The sequence below is a fragment of the Leptosomus discolor genome, chromosome 7 (genome assembly GCF_034619465.1).
Source record: "Leptosomus discolor isolate bLepDis1 chromosome 7, bLepDis1.hap2, whole genome shotgun sequence".
NCBI classification, from domain to species: domain Eukaryota; kingdom Metazoa; phylum Chordata; class Aves; order Leptosomiformes; family Leptosomidae; genus Leptosomus; species Leptosomus discolor.
In genome coordinates this window covers 14,347,991-14,372,705 of record NC_141397.1, presented here as the reverse complement: position 1 = coordinate 14,372,705, position 24,715 = coordinate 14,347,991, and the positions used below count along the sequence as shown (strand labels likewise).

The 24,715-nt window shown below is 37.8% G+C and overlaps 1 protein-coding gene across 1 annotated transcript in view; it reads right to left on the bottom strand.

Annotated features, from left to right (window-relative positions):
* The window catches only part of KCNH8 (potassium voltage-gated channel subfamily H member 8), a 192,800-nt gene extending 168,378 nt beyond the window's left edge, over positions 1-24,422 (bottom strand). The window contains exon 1 of the mRNA XM_086467639.1: positions 24,347-24,422. Coding sequence (XP_086323765.1) covers positions 24,347-24,422 — 76 coding nt within the window. The remainder of the gene's footprint in view (positions 1-24,346) is intronic.
* Between the last annotated feature and the right edge of the window lie 293 nt (positions 24,423-24,715).

Genomic DNA, 24,715 nt, shown 5'->3' with positions numbered 1-24,715 from the left:
AAATAGTACAGAAAAGTTTAAAAAACAATCAAGCAGCTATATTAGGACGACCGTCTTTTGTGTGGGGCAAAACATAGAGACTTAACCACTACAAAAGTAACATCTAACATTTCCTCATTGAAATAACAGAAAGCAATATCTATATTACAAAGGTCTACATTTCAAAAAAACAAAGATAAATGAGTAGACATAATCCAGTAAACCAAAATCTTGGGCCACAAACAAGAGAGAAAAAAAGATCTCATCACTTAATGCAATGTCCTTCCTTTTCCACTTAAATAGAAATTAAAGGAAAAAAAAAAAAAGACACACGGTTTTGACATACACTTCCTGTCAAGTTTGTGCTTAAGTTCTTTCCTAATTTAAAGCTTTGGTAAGCAATTTAAGCACAAGAAATATGATTTATTATCCCTAAAATGTCCTCTTTCCCTAGGGATCTGAAATACATAGAGAAACCCATTCTAAATCTCCCTACAGACGTGGAAAGATGCTTGGTGTGATGATAAAGCAGAACAAAAAGAAAAACAACTTTGCGAGAAAAGTCAGTGCTGATAATAAGGCCACTTATCAAAGGAACCAAATCACTGAACAGAATTTGAAAAGCAGCAACTGGGACACAGAGTACAGGCAAAGGATGTGTGCTCTGACAGAATAATCAGAGCCCCACTTTGTTTTCTAAAATCGCAGGATTTTACTATGCTTTTCAATGCAATCAGTCCCAGATGATTTTTCCCCCATTTACCATGCATAGCACTGTCTGGTAGAGAAATATTGTCCTATTCAAGAAGGGTGTGAAAATCTGGATTTTTTTTTTTACTGCAATTTTGAATACACTTAAAAGGGTAATTTTTCTTTACCACTGATTCTTGTTACTCTTTTCATCATTGAAAAACTCTTAACAAATAGAATACCTTTGTAATGTCTTTTCTACGATATAATTAAGCTAAACAGGTAATCTGACTGTACAAGAGCGTAGAGGGTGCATGCTGTTGCTTTAATTTCCAAAGGCATGTCTTTCTTACCACATATAAAGACACACGTAACGATAAACAGGAGTGATCGTGTAGTGATAAACAATTGGAGCATTTGGAGCCCTGCATGTCATTAAAGTGAAAGGTATGTCACGACCCTGGTTTTCAGCAGTAGCATACCATAAATTAGACATGGCATCATTTGGTGGTAACTGCAGTTGATTGAATAAAAGCATAATACATGCTTCCTTAACGACACGCATGCTGCAAGATATTTAAACATTTTTTGTTCTCTACTAAAATCAATTTACTCCATGTCGTTTAACAGGGCTGAAAGACTAAGACATAATCATATGTGAAATTTAGGAAAACAACTTGCAGCTTTTTGTGAGACTTTCATCTTAATTTTCTGGGATCTTTTCTTGACTATAGCATAATACACCTCTCCAACTCCATTATTCCTAGTTAAAAAATAAAAAATAAAATTAAGGCATGACATGGCTGGTCAACAAGGGGAAAAAGGCTTTATAAATATGTGACAGTACACGTAGATTTAATTGTAGTGTTAGACGCAAATAGCAATATATGCTAAAAATAGGCATAATACGGTCACAGCAGTTGATATACTTCATTATTTCTATCTTTTCTCCCGACCATTATCTTTTCTCATTAATTCTACAGTATCTGTTCTAGACACCTTGCCTTATTTTCCCTGACAGCTTTTTATAATAATTTGTCACACACATTTTTGTGTCTCCCTCTACTTCGCATTGATAAACTATTGAAACTATCAACATGTTCTCAGGAGAATACCTCAAATTCTACAGAATTTCAGAAGTGAATGGAACATAATATCACAGGAAGAGATAACAAGCAAAGTGATTCTTTTAATTAAGAATTCTCCATACAAAATATACTTAAGAGTCTAAATAGCCAGTGACAAAGAAGTACTCAGGATCCATCTTGACAGAACAAAATGATCTTCTGTGACAAATCAATAAGAGTAAGAGAAAATTAAGTTGAATTTTTAATCAATATTTGAGCAGAATGATTTTTTTAAATGTTATTTTTTCATTTTGATATGTGTATCATCTGGCAATAACACATGGAAAAAAGTTTTCATAAAATATTCCACAAAACACTGCTAGACAGCAGTATGATCTTCAGAAGCAGGATATATATCAGCTTTTCCCTTTAAGTTGATTTACTAATAATGTATTTATACTCTAACCTAGCACCCCAAAAGATTAAAAGAGCAATCATAATTATGGTCTGCATTTATAACTAACAATGTCTGAGAATACATTTTTGTTTCTGTGTATTAAACTTCTATTTTGTCTCCTTACATCATCAGTGTGTGTAAGTGTTGTAAAGGTGGGAATAATTTTTACAAATTTTTGTTGCATATGTTTATCAACGTTTCAAAAGGTTACCTTGGAAGTTATGCATGTTCATTCATGTCACAGACATGTATTACTTATGAAATGTTTGTATAATGATAGATTATTTATACTGTGATATTTATGGCCCTTCCTGATCTGAAAGTGTATGAAATTGTCCAAGAAACAGCACAAACAACAACACTTAACATGAAAGTTTATTATTAAAAATTGATGGTAAACAAGACACAGTATTAGTGTTTAAAAAACTAAATACGTATTTTCTCTTACTGCCTTGCAAATAGAAATCTGACTTTAAGGTTCAGTGTTAAGGGTGAATGTCATACATACATTTCTGGCTGCACATGGGCATAGGAGTTTTTGAAATATTTCTGTCTGAATAATAATCTATTGCTGAGCTGCAGTGTCCTGTGGATACTTAAGCTTCATCACAGAGTTTAAAGGTTAAGATTCAAATAAATGTGAACTTCTGAAATTTATCCTCATGAAATAATTATTTCCTTTACAATTCAAGAGATACTTTTCTTGGTAAGGTTATGTAAAATCTTATTTTAATGTGTTTTAAAGACCTTTTTGATAATTTTTTTTAAAAAAAGTCTTAAGACAAAGTTTTCCAGTGCCACCATTCACATGATTTATACACGAAGAGTGGGATTGGACAAACTGATGTAGCTCAAAAGAAGGGAAGAGCCTAAGCCCCAGTCCATGATGAGTTCGGCATCAGCAGAGTTGAGTATGTTTCTTTATCAGCAAGTAACCAATTAAGTTCTTCCTAAGCAAAAACATTGGATGTGGTAACTGAACAACAGCTCAACTGACAACCAGCTGTGCAGGTGGAATGCACGTGGGTCACAGAAGGCAGCATTTGTAATCCTGCTCTTGACTGCCCATGTACACCCAGTCTCTATGCAAAAGTAAAAAAGTCATCATACGTATGGAAAGATACACTGAATAGTATGAAATAGATGTTAAAAAATTTATTTTCAGAAGTCGAGGAAAGGACGAAAAAGGAAAATGAATATTCTAGGGACAGGCTCTCTAATAGGTCCACCATAGTAGGATTCCTCTACATTCAGTTTCATAAAGAGTAGCAGGTATGCCTTTTCAACTTAAGCCTTGACAGTCTTTAGCAAATAAAAGGCTCTGGTCTTCCATCTATTTATTTCACTGATCTATCCCATCCATCCATCACTCTGACTCCTACAAAGAGAGTGTGGAGCATTCACAGAGAAAGATTGTAGCTGGCTATATGAGGTAGGAAGAAAGAAAGCATAAGTCCTGCAGCTTTGTAAGTTCAATGAAGTAGCTAGAAGCGAAAAAGAAAAAGAAAAAAGAATCCCTCACCATGACAGGATAGTTTGTTTCCTTTTGTGATGCTTTAAAAAATGACTTTGCATACGGAGAGAATGGATCAATCCAATTGGGAAAAGTGTACAAGCAGACAATACAAGAGTACTTAATGCACAAAACGGTAAGAAGTAACAGTAACACCACGGATAAAATTTGAAAAGAACATGGAAATAAACCCTTTTCTACAACCTGGTTCTGTTTCAAATGATTCGGCAATGATAACTGGAGAACATGTAGTTAAGGTAGAAACCATAAAGCTTCTCAAAACACAATTGACATCACAACTGAGAAACCCAAAATTTCTGTTTAGCTGAAGTTGCATAAACAGTATTATATCTTCATTATTGCTCTGTGGATGACATATAGCAACAGCTGTCATTGCACAGTTTTGCAAACAGTCAGTACTATTTCAGACATCACTGGAACTCAGCACAACCTTACTGCTCTGCTACATAGGGATGGGACTTGAGGCCTATTGACAATTTTCTAATATTATGTTGATGGTATTGGCCACTCACTCCACGAGGGAGTTTGGAAAGTTCAGGTTCAACCAGGGTAAAAAGCATTTTTTTTCAAAAAAATTCTGACAGTTTAATTGAAATCTCTCTTTGAAAAAAACATTGATTCACAGCAGTAGCCAAAAGCTAAAAAATTTGTCTCACTTCTGTTCTATTTAAATAATAGCAGTGCTAATGGATTTGGGAAAGAAATAATTTCTTAGTAATAAGGAATAATAGCTAATATTTTGCAGGGCATTGTACATCTTCAAAATGTTTTACAAGCTTTAAATATTCTTCAGAGTCCCCTTGCAAGTTAGCTGCACATGATATCCCACTTCAAGGATAGAAGAAAATTGAATTAGGGAATTTTGTTTATTAGCCTTATAACAATAACTGCCCCAAGAGCCAGAATGAAGGTATAAGTTAGATTGTCCAACCTGCTAGTCTTTTACTCAAACCTAGAACTACAAAATATCTGAATTTCCCCTCAGATTCGCCTTTTTATCCCACCCATGTTTCTTACTTGGGAAGAATTTCAGCATTTCCCATGTTTGTCTGCAATATATAACCATGGGCTTACTTCTGAAAGAGCAGATAGTTAGCAGGACCATGGGACATCCAGAAATCATGGATAAAGCCTTTACTGATGGACAGACCATCGATGCAACATGTGGATTACCACCTTCAGAAAACATGAAGTCTCCTTATTGTTCTGTCTCACTGGACTTAACTCGACACGTTGCTACAGGACATCACGTGCAGTCTTGCCAAAGCCTCCTGCCATTCAAGGCCTAGTGATCACCTGCTGCACCATGTCTCCATGCTCACTCTGTCTCCCTTGCAGATCATACGGACATGGCAGGTCACCCTGGTTGGTGCAACGCATCCAGGGCATGTGAAACACATTACAGACACCATGCAGTGCTTCACACATACAGGTTTTGTCTAAATTGAAGGACATACAGGAGACCTATTCAGATCACACCTCATTCTTTAATGCAAAGTCATTAACAAAAGATATGATATAAGTTAGGTGAATTAAAGTAATAATAACATTACATAACACAGGCATCAAATACTCCCTATGAACCTACTGGCCATGTGTTTTCACAACATAAAATGGAACACCTTTGCAGCTGCAAGAAATATGACGAGGTACGAGGATGACATTCCCATGGAAAATATTCTAGCTGGGAAAGATCTTATCTGTGGAGCTACATTTTCATCTCTCTTACCTTTTTGAAGGCTGAGCTTGCAAGTTCCTGAGGAACAGTGATGGAGAGCATGCAGTGACAAGCAGGTGGTATTTCAACCCTGACAGGGCTCACTCTAAAAACGCATATGCTTTGGTGGGAGCTCAGTGTGCCTTCAGTTTTTCTGGAAAAAGAGGTTTCTTTCCTGATTAATACTATGTGAAGCGTTGTTACAGGACTGCTCTGTTCCACTGTAATTTCCCAACGGCCTGCAGGATTATGAACTAACATTTGGTAAATGGTAAATAACAACTCAATAGCTCCTGACCCACTTACGTTTCCTTGTAACCTACATTGTGCAGCTTCCTATGTTCATCTGTCTTTACATCTATTCTATTTAACTATCTCTGCATTGAAAGACAAAGGTAAAACTAGGGGTTTAATTTTCAATTTAACTTCCCTAAGAACTGAATCAAGTTCAGAGCTAGTGTAAAATCCGTGCAACCTTGTGAAGTACTGTCCCGTTTTAATTTGTCCAACAGCTTTCGATACATTGCTGTGCAGATGTAAACTTCTGATGATGATAAATATAAGCAGTCAATTTAAGTTTAAATAACAATACTAACTTGGTTTGTCTAAAAGAATGTGTTATCTTTGAACAGTTTTCAAATTGTACCACTGCAGTGGTTAGAACTTGCTGTAACATTATATATGTATATATGCATAGATTATTTTTTTTAAAAATAGATCAATGTTCTTCAGTGACTTAACTTTACAGCTACCCTCCTAAATGTATGGACATATAGTCACAGGGAGAAAAGACCATTTATGCTCCATTTTGTTATGTCAAAATTCAGGCATTTATTCCTTACTTCCCTGCTCTAATCATTGGAGAGGAGGACACTTTTCAGATGGTGAAAACACTTTCTGGAGCTGCCTGTCCCTTTCCCATGTCTGGCAATCTATTGAGAAAGTGTGTTCATAATAAAGACACTGAAATACTTGGTCCTTCAGAAGTTTTGAATTTTAATTTAAAATTGACCTCACTCAGACTTATCTGAAAATTACAGGTGAATAGTCGTAAGAATGAAGTCACTTATAAAAAATAATGCACTACAAGTTATAAATTGCATGCTGACTCATCAGAGATGCATGATTATGTATAAACTAATTTTGTATCTGTGTTTTGAGAACTGTCAGAAGGGCTTGTTCCTTATTACCAAATCTCCACATGTGGAAGCATAAATACAGGCCAAGACAAACAAACTCTTGTATTTTTACTCCCTGTTAATAATGCTCTGGATTCTACAGTCATCGATTCTGAAGGAAAAATTGGAATCCACATCCTTATAACACTAACAAGTATTTTTGTGATGCTGATTTTTATGTTATAAATGCATGATATAAGTACATAGCTTTTCCTGGCACTGGATAAAACTATTTTAAAATACTTAATGGTATACAAGGCACTTCAGTTTATGTGGAAACTAGCTTGATAGCATTTTTAACATTGTATAGAACAACAACGACTGTAGTAAGTACATGATGTTCTGATACTGCATGACAGATAATGTTGCTGTTTAGGAAGAAATGGTTTTCGTGGGGATAGCTCACCAAAGACTGCATGATTGATTAGAAGTAACTTGCAGTGTGCAATACATTGGTCATTAGAATAGTAGATATTTTAGTATTTAAAAAAAAAAATACGAGCAGGAATCAAACTATGATCCCCATCACTAAACCAGTTAAGTTCATACTCCTCAAGTATATTTTTAGGCAAAAAGAAAACTTTATTCAGCAATACTAAAGGCATTAAATAACTGAATAGATAGTCCAATCATGGTTCAATTATCAGAAAACATATTTTGTGCCTATTAAGACCGCTACCTATATCACACGTACCTAAAAAAGCCCTCCTCATACCTAGATGGGTTAAATATGTGGATACAAATTTGGCTCCTTTCTCAAGTGTCACAGCTATTCCCAGCTGCTTCATTTTCTATGCTAATATATGATCCGAAACTGCGTAAAAATGAATGTTGCTAGATAACACTTTTAAGTGTCATTTATTTCTAAACTGTTTCAATCAAATAAATTATTCCAGTTAACTTAGGCAGTAATGGTGGAACTAGCTCAAGTTGTCTCTGCTTCAGGCAGATGCATGACAAAAAATGAAAGACAAAAAAACTAAGTGGGTTTGCTTTTAACCACGCTACTTCACTATCTGCATCAGTCCTCTTAAGAGAAAGGGGTACAATTCTAACAGTGTTATACCAGATCCTTCTATAAAAGCAGAAAAAGGGTAACTCTCTAACATAATTGGTTCTACTGTTTCCAGACGTGAGAGATTTGAGAGGAGCTATTGAAAGAGTCTTATCATAAGTTTTATGCAGTTCTGAAGGGCAGTTATACCATCTATTTTAAACCTCTAATTAAAGTGCATCGAAGAAGCACTAAAGATTAGGAATGCAAGATTCCCTCTGCAGTCAAAAGAGAGAAAAGTGTTTTCCCCTGCTCCATTCTGTAATTAACTTAAAGCAGTTAAGGAAAAGAAAAAAGTGCCAAATTCACTGTACCCTTCAGAGCATCTTTCATCAGGAAAGTGAATCAAGAGAATCACTCAAAGCTCACTTACAAATATCCAACTGACATTAAGCCCATCTTCAGTCCTTCCATTCACACTTGTGAGAGGGGTATTGACTGAAATTTGTTAAGTAAAAGGGAGGAAAGGCAGTTCTAATAAAAGGCTCGTATCTAAAATATCAAGAAGGACAACTAGCATATATAACTACTATACATCTTCTCAGCATTTCAACTGATTCATTGTTTCCCTCACAGCAATAGGTTTGGAATTACTGTATCAAGCATTTCTTTTAGGATACTGAAGTCAAATACGTCTGAACTTGAAAAGCATCAATATAGAGTCAGATAAGTGTCTATTTCAGAGTGTTATAAAGCGTGGTACTTAAACTGCTGTGTATTGCCCATGCTTGCTGAATCTCAAGAAAGTTTTAATCTCTTGCTTCTTTTTGTAATAAAGCAAACAGAACATAAATTGAATGTGTTCCCCATGCATGTCTGATTTTCCCACACCTTTTCCCTTCTCAACACTAAAAAACCTGCCTGTTTTCAGCAATATGTAACAGGGGAGAAGAGGTCTGAAGGGTGCTGATATGCTATAAGCTTCATGAAACAGCCAGGAGAGAAATTATACATGTCCTGTTTTAACAAAGCTTCAGCATCACCTTGACTTTATTTGATTTCAGAAAATTCATACGGGAGATCAACTGCAAGAGGAAACAAGACTTCATTGGTTCTTTGACTCACAAAATCACTTATTCCCCCTTTCACATGTTTGCAAGAGCTAAAGAGAGATTTTTGTAGCTGATACTTTAATAAATTTTAAATATTAGAATTTCAATACTTTGTGAAATTAAACAACAAAAAATATTTTTGAAAAAAGATTATACAAACAAACTTTCTAGATGCTTGTTTGATTTAATACCATGATCACTGCTTATGAAGAGTGACCTGTTCAGGGCTAGGGTCTAAAGTTCACATTTCTCATCACTGATTTTATATTCCAGTTATAGAAAAGAACTCATGTTAGCGCTGTAGTTCCCATGAGACACCTATAAAACCTTTGTATTATTTATGGAAACAAAAAAATCTCAGTACTTAAACAGTTAGCCTGGTGAACAAGTAGCAACTGAACGCCCCCACTCTTGGAGGACAGCTCACTCATACTTAGCAAAAGGAATTTTCCAACTGATCTGAGCTGAGTCAAGAACTGTCTTGGGAGAAAGGCAGGTTGGGCCACTTGTGCCTAGTCTGAGCGGAAGGAACTGCAAAAGACACTACCTTGAAAAAAACAAATTAAATAAGTGCATATGGCTAAAGTGCTAGGAGGTTCTGGTCTTCATTTAGAAAACAGGAAGGCACACCACAACACCTTAGAGTATTCATAGTAGTTATATTTTGTTTTCAGTAGACTGAAAACATTCAACTATCCCTCAGAAAAGGGAGTCAATACAGGTAAAAAACCACTTTGATGCCTCATGTGCTCCTGATGCTTCACAAAGTGTGCTAGAGCACAGCAGAACAATCTTGAAGTTATGAAATAACAAATGCATAAACGTGATAAAAAATAGAAATTGATTATTGCCACTTTTTTATTGATGTTAAACTTGTTTGGATTCTCTTATTTTAGTTTTGGGTTTTCTTTTCTTCTTAAACATTTATGGCATTTTCTTTTTACTTTTGGTCTGAAAGCTGAATTATTAGAATAACTTTTTGGAAAGTAGAAACTACATTTTTATAGGAACATTTTTTTCTCCTGGACATTTAAAACAATATTTATAAGATTTTGTCTTGCTGACTGTGCATTAATGTTGTGAAATATATGCATTCCAAGTAAAGATAGAATTCCTCTTTATAGACATGCTGTTTCATCATAGCGTAGGTTGTGAAAAACCCTCTTCATTTCTCCAAAGTCTGTGATTGAGAACATTCCAATATTAGAAAAAGAGAGATATTTTCTGTTTCAAATGCAGGATGAGTTTCTGTGACCTAGATCATCTAGTTCTGTGCTTTGTTCCTTCAAGTTTGTCTCCGGTATAGTTTAGGCTAAGTTTAACCTTTTCTGCTAGCCTGGTCTTGTGAGGATATCTTTTTATGACAGTAATTTTGGAAATACAGAGTATGGATGGAAACATATTTCTTGCATAAAAAAATTAGTTCACATAAAGTAACTATCCTACAGAAAGAGGAAAGGGCGTGCAATACAATTCCTTTCATGGCAAAAATGGGACAGATATGGTGCAAGTTGGCTTTTGGTTGTGGAAGTCTCATAATTGTAACTCTGGTAGTAGTTTGCACTTATGGAAATAATGTACATCCATCATTCTTCTAACTTCTCTATTTCTGTTCTGTTACAGTTATCAAGTCCTCTACCACCATACTTGAGCAACAGAACTACTTAGTTTCAGGATCTCCAGTAGCATCTGTTTTGATCATCATGACCTTTCTTGAGTAACAAAGTACAAGAGGCTTCTGAAAACTGCTTTTTAAGCTTAAAACCTGATAAAATTGCAGAATCGATCCAAAATTTCAGGTTATTAAAAACTGAAGATAAATGTTTTCATTCAGAACCACAGGAGGGTTTTTGGATTTGTTTTCCATAATAACGCCATATGCTTGATTATAAGCGCAAGTATAAATTCATTCAGGAAGCACTGGGAATTTAACGATAACAAATATATCCCTTAGTGCGGAGTAGCAGTACTGTCAGAAAGAAATAGAATTTATACGGATTCAATTTGTTTTATTTCAGGGATCATTCTATCTTCTTGATAATACAGAGAACAGGTCTTGGCTCTTGCCTCGTAATGTCGGCACGCAGGCATGATTATCACACAGTGCCATACTTCAGACCCTTTCTTGTCAGGTGCCCGCATTGGAGATGTAGCTGCCAGCCCTGGGATTTGATCTGCTAATCATGTACTAATCTGGCACATGAGTTTCTGGAACAAGAGAGGCATTGGTGCCTCCCTGCAGCACAACAGCATGCCATGCAGTTGGACCAAGCCTGCCTGGAGAACATTTCCCACTTTGCATCCTCAGTTTGAGAGATACTCTGGGTCATGTGGCCCAAGATGCCATTATCTTACGTACCAAAGACGACACTGGTGAGGTCAGTCAAAAAGTAAATATTCAGTTTTTTTCAAAGCCAAGCTATCAGAACGCTCACTGCAGTGTTTTACTGTCACAAACTTTGCTTACCAAGCCTGAAAAGCTATCAGAAAACACCTGCTTTCTAGCGCAAAGTATTCTGTCATTGTATTTAGTTTATTGTGGCATTTTCACACTCCCCCTGGAAGCCATGAATTAAAAACAATAAATGAACACCAAAACATTCAAGTGCTGTGCAAACTGCTACAATACTCCGAGCATTAAAACAGATGAAATAAAATCTCTGTGCTCTGCACAGCAATACATTAAATTTTAAGAGCCAGAAAAACAGCAACTATCAGACTAAGAAATCCCATTACAAAGATTCTCTCTCATTAACTTCACTTTAGAAAAATATTTTTGTCAGAATAATTACTATGTGCATTTTAATTAAGCACGAGCAATCAGTTTTATGTACTTCTGAGCATCAAAAATGTTAGGAGACAATACATTTATGCTATAAATATAAAAAAAGTTTCTCTCCCTTCTTTCTTGCTCATCTTAGAAAGTCATCCCAACATAGAACAGAATGTGTAAAGGTGGCAGAAACTATCTCATAACCTTTAATTTTACCCCGGAAGTATTTTTTTGATGACAGTTCATATAATATGACATATCGACCACATCAGGCTGGGGAGAAAAAGCTACTGTAATTCACCCAATCAATTCTAACCTCTTAGCTTTACTTGTGATTATTTCACTTTTCTCCCAAAACTTGGCTTATTAAGATCTATCCATCATTGTATGGGTCATACAGTATTTCTGTTATTGGGCTTTCTGGCTTTTGTCTTTCTTCCTTTCAGTGGGAAGAGCCTGGCTACAAAGAATTCATAAAAAGGAAATCTGTTTTAAAAAGCAGAACAAGGTTAAAAGGTAAATGAATGACTGTAGTTCCAGAATATTTATTTATCTATTTACGTGCCTAATAATTCCCTGAACTTTGACTCCTGGTTTCCTGGAAGAGACACTCGTTGTGCTACTCACTTGTGAGACTGTCAGTTGGGCTATATTTTACTTTGCACCTTACCTAGTGATGCGTATAGTGGCTGTTTGTCTTTTCCCCCTCTGACTGTTTTCTGCATTGGAAGAAATCTTTTCTTGTCTCATGATTTCTGTGGGTGATCATACCTATTTATATAAAGTTCTTAATTCAGTAATTTGTTATATTTCAGGTGAGATTGATATCACATCAGTTATGATTATTTATGTTTTGAAAAAAAACACAAAAAAGACAGTAGAAATTAGTAATGTTAAAAATATTCACCACAAAAAACACAAACAGAAGGCTGCAGCTGCCCTGACAGTTCAAGCAATCATTCCCAGAAGACTCTCTTCAGCAGAAAGACGAGAGTACATGAACTATTTCTCCTAACTGAAGCATGCTTTCTTCTGTCACTAAAGTAGGTTATCACCTGCATATATGTTTCTGTATTTATAAACATACCTGAAATACAAAGTGTTGAAAGGTCCAGATAGAGAATTGCTTTTCTGAAGATGCCATTGTGGTCAAAAGGAAGCACACCTCTAATACATAAGTATTTTGTTTAGTTAGGACAAAAGTGGGGGAAAAAGAGCAATTCGGACAGTCCAGCTGGATGCAGGCAAAAAAGTCTCTGCATTTCTCCAAGAAATGCTTCCACTATCTGCTTTGACTATTAGCACCGAGTTGCAGTTGGAACCAAAACCCCAGGTTCCCATCTGGATGCTGCTCATAACAGTATGACAACAGCTCAACAGCTGCCTGCTTTATTTGTATAAAAATTATGACTAATGAGTTTAAATGTCTGCAGTAATTTCCACCTGTCCATCCTGATGCTCGCTGATTGCTGCCTCTGCTGCAGGGATCAGCTGCCTGGGGAAGCAGCACAGCACTGAATTGTTGTATTTCGCAGCCCCATGTGTGGAGTTAAACTGGGACTGTGCACTGCCAGGATGCAACCTGTAGCTGCTCAGCAGCCGTTTGGTCAGACCCCACCCACCCTGACAGTAGGAATGGGAAGTTCTGGGAGAGGGGCAGGACACACAGCAAACATGGGAACTGCATCAGGCTTTCAGACATTCTATAAACAAGTTTACGAAAAATAAGATCATGTGCTATCCAGTCATCCACATATAAAAAGCCTAAAATCAGTTAAAGCAACAAAAAAACCACCCCATGGCTCCTCATTGCCTTTGTAAAAGTAGTCATTTATAAAGGTAGTCCTTTATAAAACAGTAAAATAAATTAAAAAAAAAAAAGTTGCCATAGTCAGTTCTTACTGTGCTTTTTCATCAGGTCAGCTACTTAACTCTACTTTAGCTGTTTCTTTCCCCCATATCAGCCAGCTAGAAGTTACACTGTGATGAAGACTTTAATTCATTGGTTTCAGTGGCTAGACATTCACCAAGAATATAACTAAGACATGTTGGCCTATGACACTCAAGATTGCCAGATGGCGTTCCACCAAGTGCCGGGTAGGACCACAGGTAATTTGTTCTCTGAGAAGAGAGAAGACAGTGCTTTTAATCTTCTCGTGACTACAGTCATTCACGGTACCGTTTCCCTGGCCATGTTCTGCACCCAAATGAAGCTTCCCACAGTGCTACTGCCACTTAGTTCATTCCAAAGCACTACCTGCTGCTTACTCAGCAAGCCCATCAGTCAATCACTGCTACTTCACAGCTACTCCCTCCTTTTCTCTTTCTTGGCCAAAGATGACTCATAGATTTACCACACCAGACTACCCCTTCCATCTGAAAAATCAATCACCACTTCAGTTCATACTGTAAGTAAAACTTAAAAAAAAAAATCAATTTTGTATTTAAGGTCACTTATAATCTATTTTTTTCTTAAGGCTTTTAGTATCTCTTAAAGACCAATAGCCTGCTTTTTCAAAATTCACATGTCACTTATGGCTACCAGCTGCAGATATGAAAATGAATTAACAAAAAATTATCTGTAATTGCTAACGAATTTGAAGACAAAAATCACAGATTTCAAGAGGGAAAAACGACAAGCTCTTACGGGGATGTCAAAGCTATATGAAATAGTTGGGTGCAAACCTGCACCCTACCAGAAGAAAACCTGGAAGTAGGCTTTAACCAGCACAACCTTTAGCACACCTGTAAGTGTGGAAAGGACAAATTCTCCATCTTTTGTCTCATACTGCACTGCAGTGAGTTCACATAACTGATGTGAGGTAGCCAAGCATACTGCCCTTTTAATCATATTTTTTTTACTTGGAGAAGGACTCAGTGTAGTATGATGTAAGAGCCATCGTCTGCCTAGTTCCAGGCAATAATTTGTTGGTAACAGATGCATGGAGCACGTTGTGCTCTAACCACTCTCAGATGTGTGCTCTGCAAGGCAGTATCAACAGTGCCTCTCCTGATGAATTCTAAAAATCTCATACAAGCCTACTTTAATAAAACAAACCAAAAAAAGGTTTAGGTAAATATTTCTGTAAAAATACAAAAAGATAATAGATTGAGGATGTCTAATGCATCTTGCTTTCTGTTTCCAATGCAGAAGCAGCTCTTGAGCATGACTAAGAAGTAACTTGGCCATATCGTATTGTAGCACAGCTCTGTTTAAAACAAGGCCATTAAAGCCACAATGTCTTTTCAAATCGCAAACGTTAATTTACAATAAGACTGAATAGCCCCCAAAATAATGTCTAACTGCACTATTCTCTCACCCTTTTCCTTCCATACTGCCCAACTGCTACATCACTGAAGCAGTCACAGCCTATATCTGTATATTTTCCTCTGAAAATCAGTGAACCTGCTAATTTTCCTTATTCTTGGAAAATGTGTCACTCAACTTCTTCCATTAATGCTTATTAACTACACTTTTCTGCATTTAACTTTTAATTATTGAAATGCCTAACACATAGTTCTCTAATTGCAGGTTTCACGAGGTGCATACTTCTTCCCACTGTTCTTGAAGTGGAAAAGTCCAAAATCCCAGCCTTGAGATCTTTCAATTCAACAGGAAACCAATCCAGTTTAAAGCAATGACTGCTTTATCTCACAAACTTAATCCATATATTCGAAAGAAAGATATATTAAAATAGTGTGTGTTTTCGTTTGGATCGTTAAAAAAAAAATCAACTTAATGCTGATATACTGTGGTTGTTATTGATTTGTTGAAGTTCTTTTACCAGCCAAAGGTGGTGTTTGATCCTCCACAAATTTTGGTTTTCCTACAAAAATATTTTCCTCTAAAACAATATAATATTCCCATTATGTTTCTTATCATCGTTAATTCCAAAATGTTAGAAAAGGCACGATTTATGCAAAAACATACTCTTCTCATCTCAGGAGACACCTGACATTTAGAAAAAATAAAAAGAAGCTATTTGTCTTAGGACAATTTTGTCATTCTAAAAAATCAAATAAATGACAAAAATGACCGGCTTAGAGTTCTCTTTCATACATTTAGAATAAGATGTCTAGTCACGTATCATAACAAGCTGCTGAGGGAGATGGAAAGTAAAAGGAAAAGGGCACCAAAAAAAGCTGTAGTAATGAGTTTCAGGTCCATGTTTTCCAGATGAATCTTTCTGTATTCAGGTTGAAGGAAAAGTAAAATAATCCTCGCAACTTTCAACCCTTAAAAGTCCCGAGAGCTGCAACCTGGACTCTAGCAGTCATAAGTAAAGCCTAGTGAAAAAGTGAATTCAGTGCTGACACACTGGAAGCTGTTTTCTCTTCCAAAGGGAACAATTACAGCTTTGCATAATAATACCTCAAAACTACCTATATCCTTTCAAAAGTAATACAGGTAAATACTGACAGTTATTTCCTTTACTGATCTCTTGCATTATTTTTTTAATAGTAAAATTAAAAAGTAATGATATATTAAATGTCTTTGTTAAAGAGAATTAAAGTTAGATTGTGTTGCAGCTGTTTTTCTTTCATTTTTCTTTTGACTCAGGAAAGGTCTAACCCAGACTTAATGCATCAATGTATTTACATTCTTATTACTATCTATTAAAAAAAAAAAAAAAAGAGTCATTTTTTGACAACAAATTTTCTTTGTGTTTTTCTTTTTTTTTAAATATGTTGGATCTATGTGTAATTTTCTCCTTTAAAAGTTGTGTTAACTTCTTTTAACTATATGCCAAATACCATGAATTCTGAAGGAGAACAAAACGTGAAATGTCAGGAAATTTTTAAATTCGTATTTCCTGAAAGATAGATGAAAGTTTTGGTATTTCTATTTTGTGCTCAGTACTGAGGAAAAGCTTTCTTACTCAGTGCATGACTATTTCTGGGATCCCTTTACTAGAAAATTAGGAAAAGCTAAGGCGCTATTTGAAAACATCGTTTAAGGTCTTGGGCCAGACTCCTCACTCATTTTCCTAAATAAGATACTGATACAATTTCAATGAGCTCAGTGCGATGCATCCATAGTCACCCCAAGAAAGAGACTGACTTCAGTGGCAAAAATGTTAAAAGCTTTCACAGGGATTCGAAAAATTCTATAACACCATGGTAGAAGTTGTACCTAAACACTTCTCACTGAAGTCAGAACTTTGATTATCACAGGAATAAATTTCATATCAGCTTCAATAAAAGTAGATTTAGGTAAAAAAAAAAAATCAGCTCATTTTCTTTCATTTTGACCAAAAAATAACATTGTATGTTGCTAGTTTGCCGTTACAAAATTGTGTGAAAATCCTGGATGGTAATAGGCAGTTGTTACTTGGATTTTCAATACTTTTCCTAATGTCTCAAAGATGGACAAACTCAGCTACAGAATGAGTTATCTCCTTCATTCCACTTGAGCAGGAACATTGGAACATCCCCTTGGATATCCTCATTACTGCTTATTTGCTTTCTTTCTTACACAGAATATGTGTGTTCCTGAATGCTTTTTATATAAATCTGATGAAAAACATTAATGGAAAATAATCAAACTGGCCATGAACTCTCAAAAATATGTTCTACTGAAAGGTCTCTCTTGCAGACCCAGAGACAGCTGACTCAACCTAGGTTTCTCTTGGGATCAGGAAGCTCTAGACCTAGCCTTAAGCAGCCATTGAAAATAGAACAAGAGACTGGTGAGGAGGGGAAAAAACAACTAAACAATCAAAAAATCCCAACCACAAACAAACCACTCTTCCTTGAAAAGGGGCAAATCATTGTCACATCGTAAGATAGTGGGGGACATTTCTTAAAACAAATCCTGCACCTGATAACAACAGGAAAGATGAGGTATTTCTCCCCAAGGCAACTGTCTTCAGCTGTTCTTGAAGTGATTGACAGCCCAGCATTAAGCTTTAGGTATGTTCAGAAGACATTTAATGTCAAGTTCAACGTTCAATATGTTTGTGTTTTGAGAACAACATCTGTTCCAAAGCCTTCGAATACTGTTATCAGCCCCGGAAAACAGAAGGACCCATAAGCACACGGCAAGAGAAACTCCAACAGACTTCTCTTGCTGTTGAGGATGTCCCTCTCCCATCTGAAGCTTGTTTTATTCTTTATCCTTCTCCCCTTTATTTTTTCTTTCTTTCTTATTTGTTTATTTTTAGATTGGTTGAGCAGGAAACAACACTATTTTGGGAACAGATTGTTCCTTAATTGCTCTTTACTTCTAGTCACTTTAGTAGAAGGTTAGGCAAGCTAGATTGTGAAAACGCAGAACTACTGTAGCAGGTGCCTGTGTTCACCTTTTCCAGGCTACAGCTGATGTAGTACATGCAACTCACTTTTCAAAAATACGTTATGTCAGAATAGTACTAACAGTAGTTAATGTTTTGTAAACCCTTATCTTTCCTGATTTATTGCAATATACTCGTGCATATATATTTGATAACACTTCTACATGTCCTTGAGGCAGTGTTTTTGTTGTGTTTCTATTGTTCTGTTCCTCTGAACAATACTCTGAGCACATTTTCTTTGCATCCAAAAAGACTGGGAATATGTCTAAAACTGCTACCTGCATAAGTAAAATAAAAATAGGATAAAATAGAAGTTGAATGTATAAACGTAATGATAACTACAAGATAAATCTATTTTCAGAGCAAACCTATTAACTCATTGTAGTTTTATCAGAGAATAAAATAGTATCACACATTTGGACATGTGAAAAGAGAAAAAGAGTAGATTTACAGGACATCTCTAATGGGAATCCCAATAATCATGTAAGATTTAGAAATTCTCTAAAGAGTTTCTTCTGTAATCTGTTGACAAAGTATACATTCATTCAAATATATATCACTTCAAATATACAGATTTGTTTTGATCACTGCAGAGTATCAGATTTCTTAGGCTCACATGTAAAATTCTACCCAGAAACAATAGAGGACAATATTCTTGTATTATTCAGAAAAAAAAAAAAAAAAAATCCATTATTTAATGACTGCTTTCCACTCTTAAATTTCAAATGCTTATCTTGAATTCAAATACAGAGTTTACTTCTGAAATAAAAGTGTGGGCTAATAGTCTAACTTTACATTTATGAGCATTAACCTGGAACCTTAGATTTAAAAGTGGTGTGCAGAACTAGTTACACAGCCTTCTTAATGGATGTGCTGCAGGATTGATTCTAACTTTTTTCTGTCTAGCAGAAAACAAGAGAACACCACCTGACAATTCGAATACATCAGTATTTTCTTTAGCAATAACATGCTCTCTGAATAAAACATGCAGTAATAATGATTTTTCATTATTTTAAAGAATAATCCTGAATACTAAAAATGGCATTAGCACACTTTTTTTTTTCCCCTTGAACCAGATCCTTAAGACTAGAACTCAAGAATTAGTTAAGAAATGTGATTTTAATGTGCCTCTGATCCCCTCCAATTTCGTGTCTTTGGGTCCAACTTCAGCTCAAGTTAGAATCAGAAGTTACTATAGCTGCTAAAAGTAAAGATCATACAAATAAAACAACTTTAAATTATGAGATTCTACACCTCTGACACCTGTGCTGGAAGAAGAGGAAAAGATCTTTCAAGAAGCTGCTTAATCTAGCCTCTTGGTTATTTCCAGCGAAGAGTAACAGCACAACACAGGTTGCAACATCTGACCCTCAGTTTATATTCAAAATCACATTCGCCTTTTTTTTTTTTTTTTTCCAGTAACAGAGCTACAGCAGGCTGCAACACAGGCCATGTCTTGCAGAGACAAGTACAGAAAGGAAAGCACACGCTTGCTTTCTGCTCTCAGCTGAGAACAAGCACGATTTTTTCTTGTGTTGACAGCATACTTTTGCAGTGACGACTACATGATTTGTTCAAAACACCACATTATTCACTTACCCAAGGATATAAGCAAAAGGGCATAATGAGTCTGCATAACAGAAGACCAGCTATATATGTTTGTTTGGAAATTTTCCTCTGAGTTACTTCATCTCTGTGACAAGGGTCTAGACCATCTTCACTGCACCCCCATTCCTTAACAGGGAAAGTTTGACAGGCCACCAGCTTTTCCACTGTCACTTCTTGAAAGTCTCTTTGGTGTTGACCAGTGCTTATCATAGTTCGAGTCTTTCACCTTTCTTTGGTCACAGGCTTTTGTCTTTGGGAGGTGGACCGTTCTGATCCTGGAGTCTGACTGATAACATCTTCGCCCTAGGAAGCTCAGCTGCTGTTTCCCTACACCTGACACTGCTGCCATTCCTTGAGCCCGTTTGGAGAAGAACCACTGAGTAGCGCCAGTAGCCAAGAACTTTACTGCTTTTGAATTTTTTGTGATAACCATGTTATGATTAAGTAGCATGTTGACTAGTCTAAAGGATAGGATTGAACCTGAATGAGACACAAAATTTGGCAACACAGTAGCAGGAAATGTTAGTGCATTGGCCCAACCTAGCAGACCTCACCAGTTTGTTCATGAGACAGAAAAGCAAGAGATAGGGGTGGTTGCGGGGGAGCCAGGGAGGAATCTGCCCATGTAATCTGGGAAGATTACTGTATAAAAAAGCTTTCAGTTCTGTACCAACTACTGTGTATGTCAAAGAGACAACCTGGTTCTACCCACGATACCAATGGATGTATGCTGACATCACATTTGAGATACTTATATCTGTTTGTTCTCATCGAGTACCTTTCAATTGCCCCTTAACGGTAACTAAAGCCACTGGAAAACTGAATCCGTCTGATTGGTAAGGACCAAAGAAAATAAAAAATAATTGAGCAAGATTTTAATTGGGAAACATATCTGAATGTAAAAGTTGTTCTACAGATAGAGAATTAACAAATTATCACCACTGACAGTGAGCAAAAAGAAATTGGCTTGATCTTCAGATAAGACTGATCATACAAGATTTTTAATAAGGTTATGGAGGTACACACAATTTGGAAACTGATCATATTTGATAGACATAAGAGATAATTATAGAACTTCTGCTGTCATTTTATGGTATAACCATACACAAAATTATTGCACTTTTAAAAATGCAAATTAATGAGCCCATTTGCTGAATCTCTGCTAACTTTATTCTCTGAGAAAGTATCACAGATTTTCAGAAACAGTCAGCTCTGGTGTGGATTTAATCTGTTTAAAGAAACATAGTTTCCTGCCATACAACCATTTCTGAATACTTTGCTTAGTCTAAATAGGGATGAGAAGCAAAAATGCACAAATTTTCCATTCAGAAGGTTGAAGTGAAATAACTCTTTTCAGATATTTAGTTTCAGCTGGGGGTGGGGTGGGGTGTGGGGGTGGTGGTGTTAATTACAGGCTTATATTTGGAATATTTTCACGCTTGAAAATAATATTTTCTTGTTGTTTTCTGAATGAGCAATAAACACATTGCTAACAGAGGGGGCAAAAAGTGTTTGGGTGAACTGGTGCTCAGTTATCAAGGGGAAAAAAAGCCCTTTGAGAAAGCATTGACTTAAACTATGATGCCAGGAACACAAAAGACAGTTGAGTTGTAGGAAGGTGAAGGTATAAGAGTATATAGGCAGATCCAAGAGCTCTGTCATGGAAATGACAACTAGGCAAAGCTTTAATGCTGTTCTTCCACATATGTAACACAGGTAATGCGAAGTTCGCAGGAGATCTCTGAGATCTCCTACACAGCTAGGAATCACCTCAACATTAATCTAATTTTCTTTGTTTAGCATATATTCCTTGGTTTCATATGTAAAAAATATGTATGTGTAACATACATACAACAACACAAAATATCTACCATGAGAATTCTGAGCAGCTGAAGTAACTGTCAAGCAGTTATCTATGGTTTTTTGAGGTATGCAATTTTTTCATAATGTGATTTATAATTGCTAATTAGACATAAATCATTGCAATAGCAAAATTAAAAGACTTATGTGAGTGAATTTTTGAAAAGTTCTGTGCAAAGTAAAGCATATTTTCTAATATTATCTGGAATCCCTTCTTGCACTGTTGCCCAGAATTAGAATTATCCCTCTTCTGGATTAAAGATGCATTGGTGGATTAGTCTATCACTGATGACAACATAATATATCCTTTCCAGAGGCTTAAAATGAAAGGAGGTCTGTTAACTACAGACTATGTTAAAATAACCACCAAAAAAGCACCCTTTGACACCAAAACGTATTTTAACATTTAAATATCATCATATGTGAGGTCAAAGTAGTTTGTAAAACATAGCCTCAGATGCAGTGGCATGTAGGAGTTCTATTCCCTTCACAGAGTGTATCACCTGTAAAACTAGAAAGACACAGGACTGATTCCTGCAAGGATTAGCCACCAGTATTACGTCTAGCTTTAGCCACTTGAACAGCCTCAGGAAGGCCACCTGGACAATTTAAATGAAAACAAAATTTGCTTTAATGTTTCTACTTGATGCTCAGATACGTATACATGTTTTGCAAAATTGTACTTCTTTATTTGAATTTTTTTTGTGGGTTAAAGAAACAATAATTTTATATTTAAATTTAGCATTTTTAAAGGAAAAATACATTGTATCAAAGCAACAAAGGAGACGAGCTATATTCAAAGATTTAAAATTGAGCTATGATATGGCTTAGTATACATACCTTTGTTTCAGATAACATTAAGCTGCTTCATTGTTTTACTTTAACAATCAAAAAGGAATATTATGTTATTCTGTAAATAAAGAGACATGCTACCAGTTTTCCATAGAATAGTACCATACGCCAAACTTTTATTAGCTGTAAGACTTCACAGTTCATAAAAAGTCTTCCCTTGTGAACTTCTGCGAATATTTCATAAGCTGATGATCGTACAATGATGGCTTCTAGAACAGGCCTGTTTAATATTTAAGCCAAATTCTGAAATACCAACTAAAAAGAAAAATTTCACTGTCTGTAATAAAATATGATGTACTGTATTTTCTGGAGGTACTTAAATACTTAATTATATCCTTTTTCAATTACATCCTAGTAGATGAGTTGTTAGCATTAGAGATTTCAACGTAAGACACCGCGATCTGTTTCTTTTTGTTTAAGAGAAGATTGGCCCAGTTGACTTCATGAAGGTTAGTAGAATTATTGGTTTTAAAAAGTAACTACATTTGGCCATAGAATTGAACTAAGCAATAAACTTTCTACCACACTTGTCTGCTGGTGTCACTGAGAACATGGGAGTTAGACATGTTTCTAGTGTTTATTTGCCAGAAGACCTGCCTGTCATCACTAATGTTGCTTGCTAAATTGGGTATTTAGAATACACAATTTGTGAATTGTTTGCATGGACAGCTCACAGGCTGTGTGCTCTATCCTTTGAAAGGAAGCCATTGTAAAGGGGGAGGGTCCTGAGCACAAAGCAGGAAGAACTGCTTTTCTGGCAGGTGACAGTATCAGCAACAAAACTCTTACTAGAGCTGCATGATTGAATATGCAATAAATACTACCCATAGGCTTTATTGAAATAAGAGGGTGGAGGATGGGGGGAAAGGAGTTCTGTAGTTGAAGGAATTTAAAGGTACATCTAAGTAGTCCTAAGAGGGATGGCTTTATAATGAAATATTGGTTACATGCAGCCCTGAATCATAATTAGCTACGTATCATCAGAATAGCAGAGCAGTTATAATGCAGCTCTGTGCTTCTCTACAGTTGATCTCAGCTACTATATCATTTTCTTGACATTTTACAACTTACGGATTCAGTAATCACAGTTCAGTTGTCTTAATCACACACTAACGGAACCATTGAGAAAATGCCAATAGATACACAATCAAGAAGACATCAAACCCAACGTTTTCAGCCAAGAAACAGCTGACAGCAACTCAAATCTGAGTTTGTTTTTCCTCCACTTTGGATGTCCGGAATTTTTAAAGAGAGTTAAAAGGAAGGCAGCTCATTTTGGCCCAAATCCGCTCTCTCCCCTCTCCTTTTATTTTCTTTAGTATGCGCGAGCCCCATCAAAGAAGGAACAAAACTCGAAATACGGGCAGCTCCCAACCCGTCGCCGGAGGGGAGCCAGCTCCGCGCCTTCGGCCAGCACCTTGCCGGGGGAGCCGCCGAGCGGGGCCGCGGCGGGCGGAGCCGTGCGCGGCGGGGAGCGGAGCCGGGAGCGGAGCCGAGCCGGGAGCGGAGCGGGCGGGGAGCGGAGCGGGGAGCGGATCAGGGAGCACAATCGGGAGCGGAGCGGAGCCGGGAGCGGAGCGGAGCCGAGCGGGGAGCGGAGCCGAGCGGGGAGCGGAGCCCCGCACCGCCCCGCGGGGGGCCGGGCCCCGTCCATGGTGCTGCAGGCGGCCGCCGCTGCAGCGCCCCCGCTCCCTCCCTCCGCTAACCCCCCCCCTGCAACAGCTGCTGCCGCTGCTGAGCCCGACTTATAGGAATTCAGCTTTTAGGGAGATTTAATAGAGGGTCTGGGGGTAACAAAGGAAAATAAATAAATAAATGGAATCCCCAGACGTCCTGCCAAAGCCCTGCCCAGGCTCCGCAGCCTGCCTTTCCCTCGGCTGCCGGGGGCGCGGGGCAGGCGGGGAAGCCCCAGCCCAGCGCACAACTTTCCCGCTGAGATCTCGGTCCCGGCGGCAGCCCGGCTCGCCCCGGCCCCGGCCCTCCCGGAGCCCCCGCGCAGGGGGGCGGGAGGAGAGGGGACCCAGCACGCCTCCCACCTGCAACGCTGTGGAGAAACCAGACAGGAAAGCGGGAGAGGCTGGGACCCCCACTTCCCCAGCCGGCTTCTGGTACCAAGGAAACCCCCCGGGAGGGCGGAGGAGAGGCAGAGGAGGCTCCCGTCGTATGCACCGTATGCACCCCGTGCAGCCCCGGCTCTGGGCGCTGACGCCCGCTGCCCCAGCCCGGACTCACGTGTGCCGTCAAACCGGGTGGCGATGGTGTCGAGGAAGGTGTTCTGGGGTGCCAGTAATCCCTTCATAACCGGCATTTTTCCAGCGCGGTGCGAGGTTCCCCATCAAAGTTTGCCTACGAGGGTGGTTGGAGAAGAAAGTGCAGAGGGCGCCCGGGGGAAGGGAGAGAGGAGGCGGGGGGAGGGAGGGAGGGAGGGAAGGAAGGAAGGATGGGGATGCCGCCGCGCCGCCTCCGGCGCCGGGAGCCCCCCGCTCGCCAGCCCCGGCACCGCAGAGCGCTCCCGCCCCCGGCTGCCGGGCGGGGCGGCCGCGGAGCGGCGCGTACAGGTGCGGAGCCGCCGCACCCACTCCCCTCGCACCCGCAAAGCAG